The sequence below is a fragment of a genome, unplaced genomic scaffold (assembly GCF_019419815.1).
Source record: "Pyrus x bretschneideri cultivar Hongxiangsu unplaced genomic scaffold, Pyrus_bretschneideri_v1 Contig19, whole genome shotgun sequence".
NCBI lineage: Eukaryota > Viridiplantae > Streptophyta > Magnoliopsida > Rosales > Rosaceae > Pyrus > Pyrus x bretschneideri.
The window spans coordinates 6,446,258-6,463,326 of record NW_025999490.1 but is presented as its reverse complement, the minus strand read 5'-3'; the positions used below and the strand labels follow the sequence as shown (position 1 = coordinate 6,463,326).

General features: G+C 36.1%; 2 protein-coding genes across 4 annotated transcripts; both read right to left on the bottom strand.

Moving 5' to 3' along the window:
* Positions 1-1,139: 1,139 nt before the first annotated feature.
* Positions 1,140-3,462, bottom strand: LOC103944073. The gene is made up of 2 exons (XM_009354469.3): positions 3,050-3,462; positions 1,140-1,990 (listed from the first exon to the last, which is right to left on the bottom strand). The coding sequence occupies exon 2, from the start codon at positions 1,976-1,978 to the stop codon at positions 1,400-1,402; it is 579 nt and encodes a 192-aa protein (XP_009352744.1). The 5' UTR covers positions 1,979-1,990; positions 3,050-3,462; the 3' UTR covers positions 1,140-1,399.
* A 5,135-nt stretch (positions 3,463-8,597) lies between these two features.
* On the bottom strand, positions 8,598-15,758 carry LOC103950521 (starch synthase 3, chloroplastic/amyloplastic). 3 transcript variants are annotated; one of them, XM_009361771.3, is made up of 16 exons: positions 15,548-15,757; positions 14,967-15,033; positions 13,651-14,868; positions 13,130-13,344; positions 12,574-12,844; positions 12,311-12,486; positions 12,093-12,200; positions 11,623-11,732; positions 11,303-11,408; positions 10,654-10,824; positions 10,375-10,503; positions 10,027-10,209; positions 9,716-9,847; positions 9,503-9,614; positions 9,186-9,309; positions 8,598-9,013 (listed from the first exon to the last, which is right to left on the bottom strand). In XM_009361771.3, exons 1-16 carry the CDS (start codon positions 15,656-15,658, stop codon positions 8,881-8,883), a joined length of 3,366 nt encoding a protein of 1,121 aa, XP_009360046.2. In that variant the 5' UTR covers positions 15,659-15,757; the 3' UTR covers positions 8,598-8,880. The 3 variants fall into 3 exon arrangements, with proteins under 3 accessions (XP_009360046.2, XP_048438382.1, XP_048438383.1); XM_048582425.1 differs by lacking the exon at positions 15,548-15,757 and adding an exon at positions 15,227-15,482; XM_048582426.1 differs by lacking the exon at positions 9,186-9,309 and having other exon boundaries at positions 15,548-15,758.
* Between the last annotated feature and the right edge of the window lie 1,311 nt (positions 15,759-17,069).

Below are 17,069 nucleotides of genomic sequence, written 5' to 3'. Positions count from 1 at the left end.
GAAGGATATTAAATGAGGGTTTGAATCTCCAAATCCATCGGTTGTCCTATACAGAGACTCAGAGACCTCGATTCCTCTTTGCATATTTACTCAATTTTAAAGAAGAAACTAACAATGCGATCTGGTAGAATTTCAACTCTTCACCTCTAATATCATTGCATAGAAAAAATTTCAACTAGCTGCCATAATATAGTAGCAGTGGTAGTGCGTTTGCTTCGTAAGCAAAAGGTCGATGGTTCAATCCTCACTCGGAGCTAGTTTCATATTTGTTCTCTCTTAATTTTTAAGAGAACATGACACATTGGTGCATATTCAGGACTTGGGATCCAACGATGTTCCTCCCTTGATCAAAAAGGTAACCCAACTCGAAAAGTTTGCAAGATTTTTGTGGGAATTTGAGTGGTTAGAAAACCTGCAAGCACGAATGAAAGGTGAAAACTCAATAGTGCCATTGTTGCATTTGTATTCTAGTAGAGGAGTAGCCAATTATTTATTGGAGCTGGCTGCATATACCCAGGAAATTATGGTATCTTTACCGCTTCACTGTTTTACGCACCTGCCGTGCTAACAATTTAAAATATTACATGAAGTGAAAGAGAGTTCATAAAAAATCCGACTTTGAAAGAATCATCTTAGCGGAGATCATCTTTGAGAGATACCAAAAAACTAGAATCAGTCCAACAAGGTGGAGCAAGGTGAATCCACTCTTGAATTTTTTTTACGTACTTTGGTGTCCCTCATTCGAATAAACAGTTCGGAATAGATTTATTTTTACTGCGCATGCAAAAGATAATACGAAAACTTGAACATTTTCTACTAAATCAATTTTAGTGTCATTTTCTTCGCATCACAGAAAAAAGGTTTGTGAAATTTCTTTCGAAAAACTCAATTCAAGTTAACATCGATGATCGTTTATCGGTTTTTGCTGATTTCTAACCAAATTATGAACAATCGCATTGCTCCTAATTATTGTGAAGCTATACTTAAGATTTTTATTCAATTTTTTTACCATTTTAGAGGAGGATAACTTGTGATTTTGGCCCACCGCTATCATTCATTATTTTTCTTCTATAAAAATAAAAAAAAGTTTAAAGAATTACTCAATGAGGTCAACAAATGCAAAATTAAAATTTAAGAAGCATCAAGATTTTCTAATTCCTTGTTTACTTGACTAGTAGTGACCACCATACAAAATCTCAGAGGCTGCCAAATGGTTCTTAATTCCATTTTTTTCACTTGAAGCACCTCTGATTTTCTCTTAGCCACAAGACTCTCCACCTCGTTCCACTTCCATACAAAAGAAATGAGCACTTGAAATATAGAACGACTTACCTAAGCCGGTTAACTAACATTTCTAAACATTGACGTTATATTAATTGGACGGACTTGTTCCAAATAATTACTCTAAAAAACCAGTTTTAGTCAAAATGGCATTCCTTACTTTGCTGAGGTCTCTTCCTTTGAGTGTTCTTCCAATCCCTTCGCACACAGAGAATGATGAAATCTGGCTTCTTGCAAGCTTTCTGGCAAGCCATTCATGTGGAGGAACCATGCCATCATCATCGCCACCATCATCATTATCACCACCATCACCATTACCATTACCATCACCATCGCCATCACCATTGACACCATGCACATCACCATCATCATGGTGATGAACCCAAGAACCGATCTTCGCACTCTTGCCATAAATTTTTGACCAATCAGGGATTGCCACTGGAGCAGATTTTTGGACTTCATGGACAGCTGGAGGATTACTATTGGCGCTTGGGATTGTTCTTAGAGCAGTAGGGAGGCGCCATGCAGATGCAGAGGAGGACGAAGGCGAAGAAGAAAAAGAAGCAGCAGCAGTAACAGGTGAGTTATTATTATGAGACTTCACAAAACTCCACACATCTTCTTCTTCAAAATCTTCATTATTTCTTCCCCCACCAAAACCACTGGGTTTGCTCATCATACCACTCCAATCTGTCATTGGTGGGTTGCTCTGAAAAACATCCAAAAGTTGAAGTTAAGTGCTTTTAGAAACAACCAACCAAAGAGAGACAGAGAGAGATTGAGAGAGAAATGACTGAGAGCAAAAATGAACACTTACTTTCTGTATAATTAAGGAGAATTATTTACAGTTGGTTGTCACTTGGCATTGGTAAGAGACAAAACCTTTATTTTTATTTATTTCTTGGGATGCAAAAATCAGAAAGGTGCAAGAGAGAATAATATCAGGAATCTACGTATCAATACCAGAAATTAAAATAAGGATAATACATGTCTATCATCCTTGTAGAAATTTCATAATTATATATGTTCAATTTGTTAATTTTTATTTGAGGATAATGCTTATAAAAAGTCAAAATGTATAAAAGATAAATAGACGTTTTATTATGAACTCTTTTGATTTATTTAATACATGTTGATGATTAAATAATTTTAGATTTAAATTATTTTTTACTGAGATAATTTCAAGTAAAAATTAAGAAATAAACGATTTTCTATGTTAAAAAGAAAATGCCTACATTATAAAATATCAAATAGAGATAGCACCAAAAACCTAACGAGGACAAAGGAGAAGCAGTGATTGTGAAAACCCTTTTCAAGTTTTCCCCTGATGGCCTTTTTCCAACAGGATTCGGATCCCCTGCTGATCTTTAAAAATTGAGTTTGCTGAGCAAGCAGTCGTGGTCCTTGAAATTTGATCTAACGGTTACAAATATAGAATTCTTTAAAAGTTATAATAATTGTAACCGTTTGATCAAATTTTAAAGATCAGGATCATCTGCTCGGCAGGCTCAATTTTGTCAGGAAAGGATCCGGATCCTTTCAAACAAACTTCCAAAAGAAAGATCACAGATTTCAAAGACCCTGCAGTACACAGAGGAAGAAGACAAAAAACAACAAAAACGATATAATACTAACAATAATAATAAAGAATGGCATGGTAGTTGCTAGCGAGCTATCATTGATCAGATACTGCTACTGTGATTTCCGAAACGAAAGGAAAAATAAACAAAAAGAAAATGATGAGAATCTCAGTTCTTTTATAATTTACCTGAAAATGGTCAGTGTGGAGGTTGATTTATCAGAAAAAACCAGAAGCCCAAGGAAAGGAGTGGCCAGAAGTAGATAAAAGATGGAACTTCGGGTGGATTGCGAAACAGGGGAGGTGTATTTAGCAAACCGAGAAACCAGATCATGATAATATCAGAAGCATTTTTTACGATCCATGCGAAAAAAGAGTCAGTGCTGCATGCTGAAGAGACTTTGCCTCTCACACACATATATTTCTATGTATGCAAATACATAAAATAAAATAAAAAAGTTGGATTATTAAATATGTATTTATGGTGATGGGAAGGGTGGAGAAGAAGTATTGGTCTGCACCAGAAAACTTGTCACTGATTTCCGTAAAAACCTTATCCTCTCAACTCACTCACTCACTAACTACAACTCAGCTCATCATCCGGCGTTACAACGAAGGAAAAGGCTCGCTCATTAGTGGCTGCGAGGGAAAGTGTGAAGCAACTTTTATATGGAGGTTGTCTAGTAGTTGGTGCTTTTTTAATTAACAAGTTGTTATTGATTAGGGTTAATTTCAGGACGAAATTATTTGTAGAATACTTCTTATAACAGTATAACATTCATTTTTGTATTTTAGCCACGCTGATCCTACTTGAGAGCTGAGAGATGTTCAAGTAAAACAACCGTACAGAAAAAACACTAAAAAATAAGAAAAATTTGGATAATACTGCTAGAATGCGTTATTCGTAAGAAACCTATCAAAACTGAACGATGAATATATATACTTAATGGAAAATGCCCTTATCACGTAGCCCTAGCAAGAAAAATCATCTCGTAACAAGCACTAAAGCATTTGGTTGACTGTGACTTCTACTTTTCTAAGTCTATTTCTTATTCTTCTTTCGATGCGTCATGAGTTTTGAGATTATTTAAAAAGAAAATTAATAAAAGAAATTTTGAAAATTTTGAGTTTTAACGACAATAACAAAATAAAGGGTAAAGTGAATAATATCAAAATTGATTTTTTGGTATAAAAATATGATTTTTCGTTAAAATGAACAATACCATAGATTTTCCGTTAAAATTTCCTTATTTCAAATGCAAACAGCCAGAGAGAGAGAGAGAGAGAGAGAGAGAGAGAGAGAGAGAGAGAGGAGCAAATAAAGGCACTGTAGGTGCTGCCAATGTGAAGGGTCTTCTCAAACTCAGTAAGATCTGTTGGACACTGACCGAAGAGGAGGCCATCTGTGGTTGTGGGTCTAATTGACCCACATCTGTGGCTGTGGATCAGGATCCTCTCCTGATCTTTGTATGGGGATCCTTACGATCAAGAAATGTGAATCATTGGATGAAAATTCAACGGTTATAATTATTATAATTTTAAAGGAATTTTCTGTTTGTAATCATTAAATTTTCATCTAACAGTCCACATTTCTTGGTCATAAAGATCCCTATACAAAGATCAGAAGAGGATCCTGATCCGGTCAATCAACGTTCTCATTCGGTGTTTGCAGTCACATCCTTCATCCGTATGTGCACATCTGACTTTGCCATTTTACCCTCCGTTATGCTAACTTAACTAGCTAGGAGAGGTGAGGTAATCTTTGGTTGCTGATGAGGAGACAACACAAACCAACAAACACAAGTTTAAACTTCTGTGTAAAATCCAAGAAGTAACAACTTATTTTTATGAGAAAAGTTTCATGTAACAGACGTTACCTTTGCTCACACTTTGAGTTTGAGTTTATCATGTATTTTGAATTTGTCATAGTGCGTGAATTGAGCCACTGTCATCTTTGCATGTAAATTTTTCTCATTTTTAAATTTTTAGAACTCTCGTTATTTCTCATCATGTTCATAAGTTATTACGATCTCATGTCTTCTTGGCTAATCCAAATCATTAGTTTGCTTGCAAGTTTGCCAAAGAATGAATCTTTGTTTGTTTTGTCGGATTTGGATTCCATCCAGATCCAAATTGTGGGGATCCTAGGGATCCTCACATCCTAATCGTTTATTGTACATCGTGTAGCTAAAAATTAGTTTGAATTTTTTTATTTAAAATTAAGCACAAATAGTACCTAATGAAAATTGATTGCACGATACACGATGAATGACCACAATATGAGGATTCTTAAGATCTCCACAAAGAGGATCCTCATCCTGTTTTGTCGTCCTACAATACGAAAAGAACTTGTATGAAATATTTATATACGTTGTTATTATAGCATTCCGATTTAATATTCTAACATCTTACCTAATGGTGACAGTATGCATGCAAGTCTCTATCTTCGTATACAGAATCCTTGGTTCCCATGGATACCAGCAACCATTAGATAATTTGATAATAATTAACTCAATCTGCAAGTTGATGCACGTCAAAACTATGCTACAGTACTAATCGAACTCGTAGTGTATATATAGTATGCCTAATTCAGTAGAGAAGATTTTTTGCAGTATTGGAACCTGATAATACGCATAACCGAATTGCTTCACTTCTGGCTCTTGTAGAAGTAGAAGCAGTTCTAGGGAATGTAACCTTATCCTCTCCTCAAACTGAAGCCTTCTAGCCTTCTAGTGGAAAGTGAATTAGAAAGTCTGCCTGCCTTGAGTGATATGACTCACCATGTTAGTAGAAAACTTGCTCAAAACATTTGAATGCAGTATGTTGTATGAGAAATGCTAAGGAGACTCCCTAAAATGGTGGACTCTTTATAAGTTTTAGGTAAGTGTATGTTTTTAACATAATATTTTATAGTGTTGACATGAATCTACGTTGAAGCTTTTTGAGAATGATGTGCAATTAACTTGTTTTTGTTCAAGATTATTATTTTTAATTCCATCATAAGATATTGGAAAGTTAAAGTATTTAACGGTAATAAAAAAGATGGACGGTGAACATTACCATTATTTTTTAGTGATGAACAAACATAAAAGTATAATTAATTAATTATGAAACATGTCGATTGATGAAATTATTAACTTTTCATTGGGTGATAGTCGTCCTGATTAGTTTTTCTTTAATTTAAAGTTCAAGTTTTTCTTGATTCTTTCGTACGATTATAAAGCTATTATTCCATGTTCCCAAATGATCAAACATAATCTATCAAAATAAGGATTAAAATATCATTAAGCTTCTTGATCTGCTGAATTGCCTAGAATAGATGAAAGTCTAATGTATCATTAAGTTTATACACCTAATTAACTATCTTTGATCACGTGATGAATAAATGTATAAACTCAGTGGCACAACAAAACCTCTCGTATAGTAAATCACGTACAATGCATGACAATATAACTAGTGGTGCACGAGCTGAAGTCATATATTGCTTTGCTTACTAGGATTTCAATTTCAAGAGTAGAATCATGTACATGGAATCCAAGTAAGAAGCATTTTGTGGAGAAAATCGACTTATCAGAGCTTTCTCTAATGATTGAAGAACGAACTCAACTCCCACCATCCAAAGAGGATCTGCTTGATTTGAAAGTACTTATAGAATAAGCACACTCAGATTCTTGACCTGTTTATTCTCCATCTGTTTCCTTTTGAGGAAGAAAAATGTGAGAGTGGGAAATAAAGCACCCACTGAATATTGCATGCGTTCTAAATTCAGTCTCAATATTAGTCCATCACCAGTCCGTGTATATACCCAACAGGATTCTATTCGGATCCTTTCGGTGAGGATTCTGGGAATCCGTAAATCGTGTTCGTTCATCGTATATCGTGCGGTCAGTTTTTGTCAAGTGTTGTTTGTGTTTAATTTAAATAAAAATATTTAAAATAATTTCTAACCGCATGATATACGATAAACATAAAAGATTAAAAGATTTCCTGAATCCTCACAAAAAGAATCCGACGAGGATCCAAGTTCTATATATACGGTCAAGTCATAAGACTTAATTTTCACAAGGTTGGTCGCTTCAATGCTTGAAAGTCATGAAAGCAAATTTGATGGCCAATAAGAAAAAGTTTGATTGCTTTCCTAACTTGGGGCCCTTTTTTTTTTTTTTTTGGTTAGGAAAACTAATTAAAATGGTTTGAAAATTTTGAGTTTTAATCAAAATGATAAAAATGTGTTGTAAGTGAATAGTACCATGAGTGACTTTTTAGAGTAAAAATGTCATTTTTGTTAAAAGTGAACAGTACCGGAAGTGTTTCTTTAAAACTCTATTTTTGTATGCACTATGAAGCAGACTTGTCAAACAAGGACAAAGATCCCAGCCGAATCTCCCCCACCAAATCCTAAGGATCCAGATCCTTGAAATTTGATCTAACGGCTATAATTATTATCACTTTTAGAAGGATCCCCCTGTTTGTAGCCGTTGGATCAAATTTCAATGGTCCGGATCTTCGAATCCTTAGGATTTGGTGGGGTGAGATCTGGCTGGGATCCCTGTCCGTCAAACAAATCATGTTTGTCTTGTTCGTGTCATATCCGTTATCTTAATGTGTCATATCGTGTTATGTTTTATCATACCCGTTATCTTAACGGGTTCTTAACAAGTGATCCGATAACGACTCGATTCGTTAACGAGTCATGTCGTTTTGTGTCGAATTAACTGGTCATGCAAGAATTGGCTTAATGTGTATATCTGGCAAACGATGTCTTATTGGGTTCATAACGACTCGACTCGATAACGACCCAACTCGTTAACGGGTGATCCGATAATGCCCGACTCGTTAACAGGTTGGCCTGAAATATATTATTTTCGTATCAAATTAATAGGTCATGCAAAAAATTGCCAGACCTACTATCAAGTATGAATATTAGTAAGTGCCACTCGGAACTTCTGTGAATTTTTATTTTTTTTTTATTTTTAACAAAAAATATTATCTAAGGGAGAGGAGGTGGGCTAAGCCTTCTAATGTACTAGCAATAATGTGGTTTAAATTCACCTTTGAGCGAGAATTGAACTTAAGATCTCTCACTTACAAATGAAAAGAAATACCATTAGATCGTAGTACTAAATGACTTGCCATTAACGAGATTTAAACCTAAGGTCCTAGTCATATCTCGTTACAAATCAAGTATTTTTTTTACTTTGGTATGTGAAATACCGATGTGATTAAAGTAAAAATCTTGAAAATTTCTTTATAAATTAGTTATATTAAAAAAGCTCGATTGATGCATCTCCAAAAAGTGTTCGCAAATTCCACTTTGCTACTGGAATCATCTTTTACCTAGTTTGATCTCTGAATCATATTTGATTGTCTATGTTACAGTTTACCTCACGTGGTTAAGTCCATCAAATTTCTCATCTAAGATGTTAATGTGGAGTCTGGATCACCGCTGGATCCTTTTTGTGAGGATTCCGGAAATTGTGGGGATCTGTAAATTTTGTCCGTTCATCATACATTATGTGGTTAGAAATCATTTTAAATATTTTTATTTAAAAATAAACATAAACAGTATTTGACAAAAACTGACCGCACGATGTACGATGAACAAACACCATTTACGGATTCTCAAGATCCTCACCAAAAGAATCCGACGTAGGTGATACACATGTAGACAAATAAATAGAGAGAAAAAGAGCCACGTAACGCATCAACTAACGAAATCATAATTTAGGGAGAAAAATGGGTCGAAATGACTTCTAGAAGGCATAAGTAAGATTCGCGAAAACTAACATTTTTGTTGTTTTGGCCTTGATAGAATCTACATGAAGTAACTCAAACTTGTACAAAAGGTAATACCAAAATGCTATAATCCTATCGACATTATGGAACACAAAAATGGATTGACCATTTTTAGTCCTTTGCATTATTTATGCAGTTACTTAAAGCTATCGAATGAGCAAGTTATCGGAGATCTACCGCTGAATCTGTACACATCCATCTATGAGTTATCTGATGTCTTGTATTCACCCCTTCCGTGCTGCGTGGTAAAGCTCCATATAGTCGAGAGCTGGCTTGTTCCAAGACCAATCTTGCTGCATCACCGTCTTGCACAGCGAGTTAAACCAATCCCGACCATCATACCAAGCGGAGATTGCCCTGAAAAATGCCATTTATGAGTAGTCCAAACAGAAACAAACTGAACAAACTATATAGGGTATCAAGCTTGTCTTTGGAAAGGCTCTTAAAAGGAACACGAACATTTTTTAGACTTATGTTTTCTGAAAAAAACTATAGTTCTCCAATCATCTACGAAAGAAAATGTAAGCACCTATTAAGAGCATAATCGACACCAGCAGCATCAGCTCCATCAAAGCTGAAACCATTTGGCTCGACACCCTGGGCGTCTGCTCTCTCTTTATCATGGTCAACATCAAATACCGTATCATAAAGTCCTATAAAAGATACATTAAGAAATCGACAGTCAAACTTCAACCGAAGTATGTTAAGGTACTTTTGTTTACCAGAAGAAAAATGTCCAAGGTAGTTTGTAGAATCAGTGTAAACATGTCGAATTACTTTGTAGTCATTAGTCAAGACAAAATATAAACACACTCGTCATCCGAAACAGATAAGGTAGGTACACACCTCCAGTTTTTCGAACAACAGGTATTGAACCATATCTCATTGCTATGAGTTGGGTGAGACCGCATGGCTCAAAAATTGAAGGAACTAAGATGAAATCAGCACCAGCATATATCTGTAGGAAAATGCGATTAGTCTGTTATTATCACAGTGCAGATGTAAGAGGTCAATATACATAAAATAATAAAACAAAATATAAATTTCACAAGAACAGACCAAATGCGACAGTGGCTCATCATAAGTCAAACAGAGGCGAGCACGATCACCATGAGAAGAATGTAACTGATTTGCCAAATTTACAAAATCATTTTGGATACGAGGATCTGGAGCTGACCCAAGCAATACAACCTGCACTCGGTAGTTCCAATTTAATTCAGAATTGGCTTTGGTATACTAAGAAAGGATGGGAGATATGTAAGCTAATGTTTGGAGAAGACATCCATCAAGAACAGTGGTTCTGTTAATAACTGAGCCGCGAAAGAAGAAGAAGGGGGGGGGGGGAGAAGAGAGAGAGAGATGAAAATAACCTGCCCATTGCGTTCCAAGGTACGCCAAATGGCATGCTTGATGAGATGGATTCCTTTCTGGTGAGTTAAGCGAGTAATAATACCTACTACAGGGAGATCAGCTGTTTTCAGACCAAGCCTTCGTTGCAAGGCTTCCTTGGCAGCTTGTTTGCCTTCAACAACATTTTCAGAAGTATATGATAGCTGGAATGATATGCATCGTATGTGTTAGACACAGTTGTATTGCGCGCAGGTAAATGAATTTGGCAAACAGCCTAATACTTTTCAAGAAACATATATGAAAAGAAAAACTCAACAGAAGTTTAGAATGACTAAAGCGAGGAGCACAAAGAAATATTATTTACTTACAGGAATGAACTTATCATTGTATGGATCCCATATATCTTGGTCAATTCCATTTATTATACCATGAAACTTGTAAAGATGCGGAGCAACTGCAGGATTTCCAAATACCTCCTTAGCATAAGTGTTGGATACCTGAAGATAGAGATGGGTGAGACAGTTGGTAAGATAGAGTCGGAAATTAGAGTTGAAAGGTCTGCAACTAGTATTCGAAAAGGCAAAGTATGCTTTAGGACATGGAAAACTGAAAACTTTAGTTAGTTTCAGGAATTTGTAAGTACTTACAGTCGTGGACTTGTCTGAATATGCCACAGCTTTACCAATGACGGGCGCTCCAAACTCAAGGTTATGAATTGTGAAAACAACCCGAGCTTTACTAAGACCATAATGCATGTAATGATCTTTAAATAACCACGCAACAGGTGCACTAGACCAATCATGGCAATGAATGATATCCTGTCATCATAAAGCACCAATTTCAAATAAATATCCTAAAAATCCATTAATGAAATTCAAAACTTTCTGTCTGAAAAGAATAATCAAAATCTTCTGCATATACAAGTGTTTAGAGAAGACGGATAAAAATTGATTTAGCCCAACACACACTGATACAAACAAAATCATATACACAGCTCTAGTTTTTGTGTAATTGACCTTACTCAACTTGTTTCCAGTAGGCAGTTTTCGCTTATCCATATGCGTAAAAATAAACATGCATGTGTAAGAGTAAGCAGTAACATCTCTGCCACACTTATATGAATTAATTCATTTGTACTAGGTGGCATATAACCTGCATAATCATTTTTGCTATGCTTTCTCCTTTCTTCTACCAAATAAGGAGGATTAGTAATTTGAAGACATGTGATGTGCCACCTTTTTCTGTGAAGTTAATAAATTATAAAATAAGCAATTGGATTATGAGTTGAGTACTCACAGGATGAAATCCACTTTGGAGTAGAAATTCTAGCGCAGCATGGCAAAAGAAACCAAATCTCTCTGCATCATTTTTACAACCATATATGCAACCTGCATGAAAGAATCTGCAAAGAGAAAAGAAATAGAAATATTTGCTGTAAATAACATATTGCTGCATCTGGCACAATGGCATTCTGTTTACAATTTACAGTAGAATCAATTGCCAGATATAAAAAGTGTAATGGCTATCAACCATTAAAAAAGAAAATAAAAAGTAGTAAACTTGATAAGTACATTAGAAACACATGTGATTTTGAAGGACGTGAAAGAGGAAACTACCTGTTTTGAGGCTCCAAAAAGTAGACTGAAACACCTTCCACTTTCCCAAACCAAACTTTTATTTCAGTTCCTCCCCAAAAGAAGCCTCTGTTATACTGAAACTCCTTCACCTGTACCGGAACACAGACATTTAGCAATTTAGAAACCAAACTGTTATGAAGCTAATGTTGAATTAGAACTAAATGCCTTAAACAATAGAATGTAAAAAAACGGAAAGAGAAGAAATCTTTGTTTTTTATTTTTAAAATCCATTAATCAAGAACATGTACTCACAAAAACCTGAGAGGAACAAATTGTCTCCAAAACAGGCAGGCAAATGCCACATATAACACCTAGAATGAGCATTCTTTTTAACTAAATAACAAAATAAATAAAGAAGGAACAAAATACCAATTCTTCATGGCGTAAAGAAAAAGACGGTAAAAGAGCATATGAGACATATGGAATAAAGCAACAGCAGAAAAACTTACATTGCTAAGGTTCAAACAGTCATACTTTGGAAGAATGATGTCGACGTGGTGATTTAAGTCTTGCACAGCTCTTGAGAGACTCGTAACCACATCACCAAGACCTCCAACCTAGAATAGATGTCATGATTATTGTAGGGAAAAAAAGGAATAAACAATATCAGTAGGGTCTATATGTGCAAGCAAGTACATACTGACAATGTGTATGTTCACAAGCTTGCCTTTGCAATGGGGGCCATTTCAACAGAAATATGCACAATGTTCATTGGTGACTCCTTAACCACTCCTCCAAACACTGGAATGTGGTAATCCATGCCATTTTTGTTGTCAAAAAGTCCACCATCTTCCGTCTCAGAGAAAACAAAGTCCATCATGTATGCATCCAGCGGAACTGAAACTGTTGAGACACACAAACACATGTCAACAAGAAAATTTAACCCCTTATATCGTTCTTATAAAAGGTTTTATATGAACTCAAACTCACCAGTGGTTTTGACATGAGAACCATTCTCCGAAGGTAACATCTTCTGTGGTTGCAATGGACCCTTACGATGGGTCCAACGGTTAAATGATCCTCTGAACCATACCTCAGGCTTTCCATTCAGAACTGTGTTGGCAGGATTGTAGAAAACTGTCACCTTGTTACCAGCTTGAACATCAAGAGGCTCAGTGTATACTATATGCTTCTGAGACAGCAAAAACCTTTTCAAAGTTCTTTCCTTCATTTCTGCTTTCATACGAGCTGTTCTTTCGGCCTGCGACAAGAGAAGGGAAATGGTACTGGGATCAGTAAGGCAATAAGATAACCGTGAGAAGTTGAATCCCAAATTTGCCAAGATAAAGATAAATGAACATATATAGAGATAGGAAATCTCAAGTACCCATTGACACCATTTTAAGGATAATCCAGAAAATCCACACTTTGCATAAATTATAAGCACTAAAAGGACCAACCAGTCAAAACCCTAAGAAGGTGGTCCCAGTCTCACATCAAGCGCCTCAATGTAATTGTTCTAGGTGTACTTTTCAGTAAGACTGACCTTGGCACGTATTGCCTCCTCCCTTAATCTCCTCTCCTCCTGAAGCTTCTTATGTATCTGGTGTTCTTCCTCAACCCAATATAGTTCCTCAGGAATGGATTTTGGAACTATAGCATGGAAATCATGACGGTGGTTGTTATCATATAAAACGGCATTTTGGGGTGGTCCATCAGCAAAAACCCAATCCAAGACAACGGCTCGTTCAGGTACAACAACTACAAGAAATAAAGTTGACAACAAGGATGATTTTACAACATGCTATACCAGCAACAAACAGAGAATTATTCTTCTCAGATAGGTAAAGGAATGAAAACAAACGATAAGGAATAGCCATCTCCTGCAAATTGTAACATTTAATGTATGTTTGTGGAAGAAAGGACAAGAATACAAAAATGCAGAATTATTTTTCTCAGATAGGTAAAGGAATGAAAACAAACGATAAGGAATAGCCATCTCCCGCAAATTGTAACATTTAATGTATGTTTGTGGAAGAAAGGACAAGAATACAAAAATGCACATACCATTGGCATACCACCAGTCACCATCCTTTCTCTCAGAGCTAACGAGCCTTTCAACAATTGACAATCCATCCTTCCAACCATTATGCCCCCCATGAATCCATAGTTCCTTAGCATTAGCAAGAGGACCTGAGCTTCGGTTATAGTATAACTTCACCAAGTCCTCGCCTTTAAACTCTTTAGGCTCTATGTGCCAAACGTCTTCTACAGACCTTACAGCCTTTTTTATCAACTCTTGAACCATTTGTCGTCTCTTTACGATCTCTGCCTTTGCCTGTGCTCTGTCAGCTTCACTTGCTGCCTTCTCCGCTTCAATTCGCCTCTGCTCTTCTGCTTGCCTTTCCCTCTCAGCTTGCTCCTTCGCAAGTTTCTCTTGTTCTTTACGCTTCTCCTCAAGCAAGAAATCTTCAAATGCAAAGAGGTCCATTCCACCTTCCACAGTTATGCAGAAATCTTTTGCATCATTATTGTCATAAACATTTTGCCCATTAAAGAACACAAAGTCTATTTTATATGACTCTTTAGGAACATGAAACTGGCAAGACCACCAATCCCCTTCGAGTTGTGTTTTGTTCAACCTGAAGGTAAAAGATTTCCAACGCCAGTCATTAAAGGCTCCCATTATTTGAACATCCGGCTCATTGCTTAGGGTTGATATACTTCTATTGAGGAACACTTCTATGTCTTGATCAGGTTTCACCACCTGAGGATAGAAAAATATTTTGTTCCCTCTTGAGAAGTTTTCCTCAGCAAGCCTCGCAATTTCCTCTTTACGCAATTTTTCTTCCCTCTCCAACTTTAACTTTAAGGGGTCTTCATTTGTTAACTTTTTATCAGTATCAATGCCTTTATCAGTATCTGAGATGTCATCGAGGACCTTACCTACACTCCCATTTTCTATCCCTCGAATACCCCTATCAATTGCTGTCTGCTTGCCAACTGAAGATGATTCCTCGACTTTACTACTAGTTTCATCAATTCTCTTTTCGTCAACATTGCTCTCTTCTGAAGGTTCAAGTGCCCATTCTCTTCTGGTGTCAACCCTCGATTGATGTGTTTTCTTATTTTTCCCAGCAAGCTCACTGGATGTCGAAGATGTAATACCCTTTTCGTCCCCAATATTCCTTTGATTCGTCTTCTGGACGCTAGTTCCTTCTGGGGTTTCTGGCACTAATCCCTTTGAACCAGGAGACACTTTTCTTTGTCTCCTCCTTGAAAAATCTACCAAGTTACAAAGTCAGATTAAGTTAACAATAACAACAAAAAATAAGGTCAAGTAATCAACTGCAAACTAGAAGAGAACAGCACGGCTAACTCACCGGCGGAACTGGCAGTAATTTGGTATGAAACCCCACTTGTCAGTTTTCCTTTGAACCATGAAGAATACTGAAATCAAATGCATTATTAAGAAAAGTTTAGTTTGAGATACAAAAGTAATTAAAAAGTTAAATCCACCATAGCTCAGTAATTGCATTCAGAAAAACTGACTGGAAAAGCAAAACCATCACTACCCAAAAAGTAAAATTTCTTATACTTCAAGTCCATCTACAGTAAAATTAAACAAATAGTGAGTACCCACCAAGAAAAAGAATATGAACTTCATCGAAAAAGCTTCCACTTTTACACAATCTCCAATCAAAATCAACACCCCACCAAAAGTATTGGTGAACCAATAATCAAATGCTCAACAAAATTGTTCCGCAAAGATCAATGAATCCCGCAATCCATCTCTCCACAAAAACACAGATTCTTACATGGGTGTGATCAAACTCAATACCAATTCACCCAAAAAAAAAAAAAAACCAATGAGAGAAATATCAAAACAACGAAAAGAAAAATCACACATACACACATATATATATACATGTATGTATATAAATTTATATAAAAAATGACTAACCCTTCCATGGGGAGAGAACCCAGTAAAAGGTTGGAGCTTTAAGATGCTCCTTCTCGGTTGGAAAAGTCCTCTGCAACTGAGCGGGCTCTGTGCATGTATAGAAACCTCCATGGCAGAAGAATGTTTGTTCTGCCGCTTCCTTTTGGCTCCTCCGAACACACAAATTATAATCCCCGCTGATTCATCAACCCATCTCGAAGACTGAGCTTATCAGTTAATTAATTAATTAATTAATTAAATATCAAAGATCTTGATTTATAGTAGTTAATTAAATTAATATCGGTTTAAGTTAATCATTAAAAAAAATTCGTGTTAATATGCTGTGCTTTTAGCTGATTTGAGCCACGTGTGTATTGCCAGTGTGTATTAATTAATTAATAGGGGTGTTAAATCTGGACCGTTCGTTCGTGTTGGTTTTGGAGTTTCGGGTGTGAGATGGCAGCAGATTGGGCAAGGCTTTGAGAGGCTGTTAGGGTGTGAGAGGTTACCCCAACAGAATTGATGGAGTCCAATAGGGAGTTGCCACATCAGATGCCAACATGTCACGTGACGACAAAATGTTTAAGGAGGGTTAGTATATGAATATTCCTTAATAATTGTATTTATTCAACCTTAATTGCTTTTAAGGTTACGTAGAGAAGACCACTTCAGATGCTAAAATAAAAGGATAAAGGAAACAAAGTGTGTGCTAAAATCAGTTGTTCACGTACAATCAAGCAATTTTTTATGATTAATGTATATGAAATTTACATTTCGGTATTGATTTTAGCATGATGATTACATATGATAATGACCCTAGGCGTAAACAAGGAATATTCTGAAAAACCTACCAAACATGAGAATAGAACACGATAGGATAACCATGTGCATGTCCCTTGTGTGTAGCAAGAGAGACAAAGAAAGATGACGCTTCGTCCCAGACAAAGGAGTTTCTCTCGACGTACAACAATGCGTTTTTGCAAACGCACATCAAATTAAATTTACATAAAAACAGATCAAATTCAAGTCACAAAAAATTATTTTATACATGCATTCATCACCAAAAGTGTGTAACAACAAGATGAGATTAGAGATGATAAATATTACCTTAATTAATTAGGGAGAAAATGAAATCAGAGATGATGAACTGGTTTTCGAGAGAAAAGAGAGCCAAAGAAAGATGGAGGGGAAGAAGGAATGGCTAAATAGGAAGTGAAACCGAACAATGGGGGAGGGACAAGTGCTTTTCCTTTGGTTGAACTTCAATTCAAAGATTACAAGTGGCTTTTTCCCATTGGGCTTTTCCAAAAGCCGTAATTAATCAGGTCTAAATCTCAAGTGGGACATATTTTGCACAAGTGACTGAACAGTAAGCATATTTTGCGTAATTATTGGCTCCTGTCACACAACTTGACTTATAACTTCAGATTTTCAATCGATTTTATGAAGTTTTGGAAGGTAAAAGAAATAGTGAATTGGTCTATAAAGGCAATCATAAAGTCTGTTTTGTCGTATCATAAGCTTATCAAGATTCATCAAGGAC

What these genes read in the sequence shown, in the direction of transcription:
- LOC103944073 (XM_009354469.3), bottom strand. Translation starts at nt 1,978, where the DNA reads ATGACAGATTGGAGTGGTATGATGAGCAAACCCAGTGGTTTTGGTGGG.
- LOC103950521 (XM_009361771.3), bottom strand. Translation starts at nt 15,658, where the DNA reads ATGGAGGTTTCTATACATGCACAGAGCCCGCTCAGTTGCAGAGGACTT. An exon ending in AGGAGGCAATACGTGCCAAG is followed by an intron (nt 12,845 to 13,129) that starts GTCAGTCTTACT and finishes CTCTTGTCGCAG; the next exon opens with GCCGAAAGAACAGCTCGTAT. An exon ending in AAATGGCCCCCATTGCAAAG is followed by an intron (nt 12,201 to 12,310) that starts GCAAGCTTGTGA and finishes CATCTATTCTAG; the next exon opens with GTTGGAGGTCTTGGTGATGT.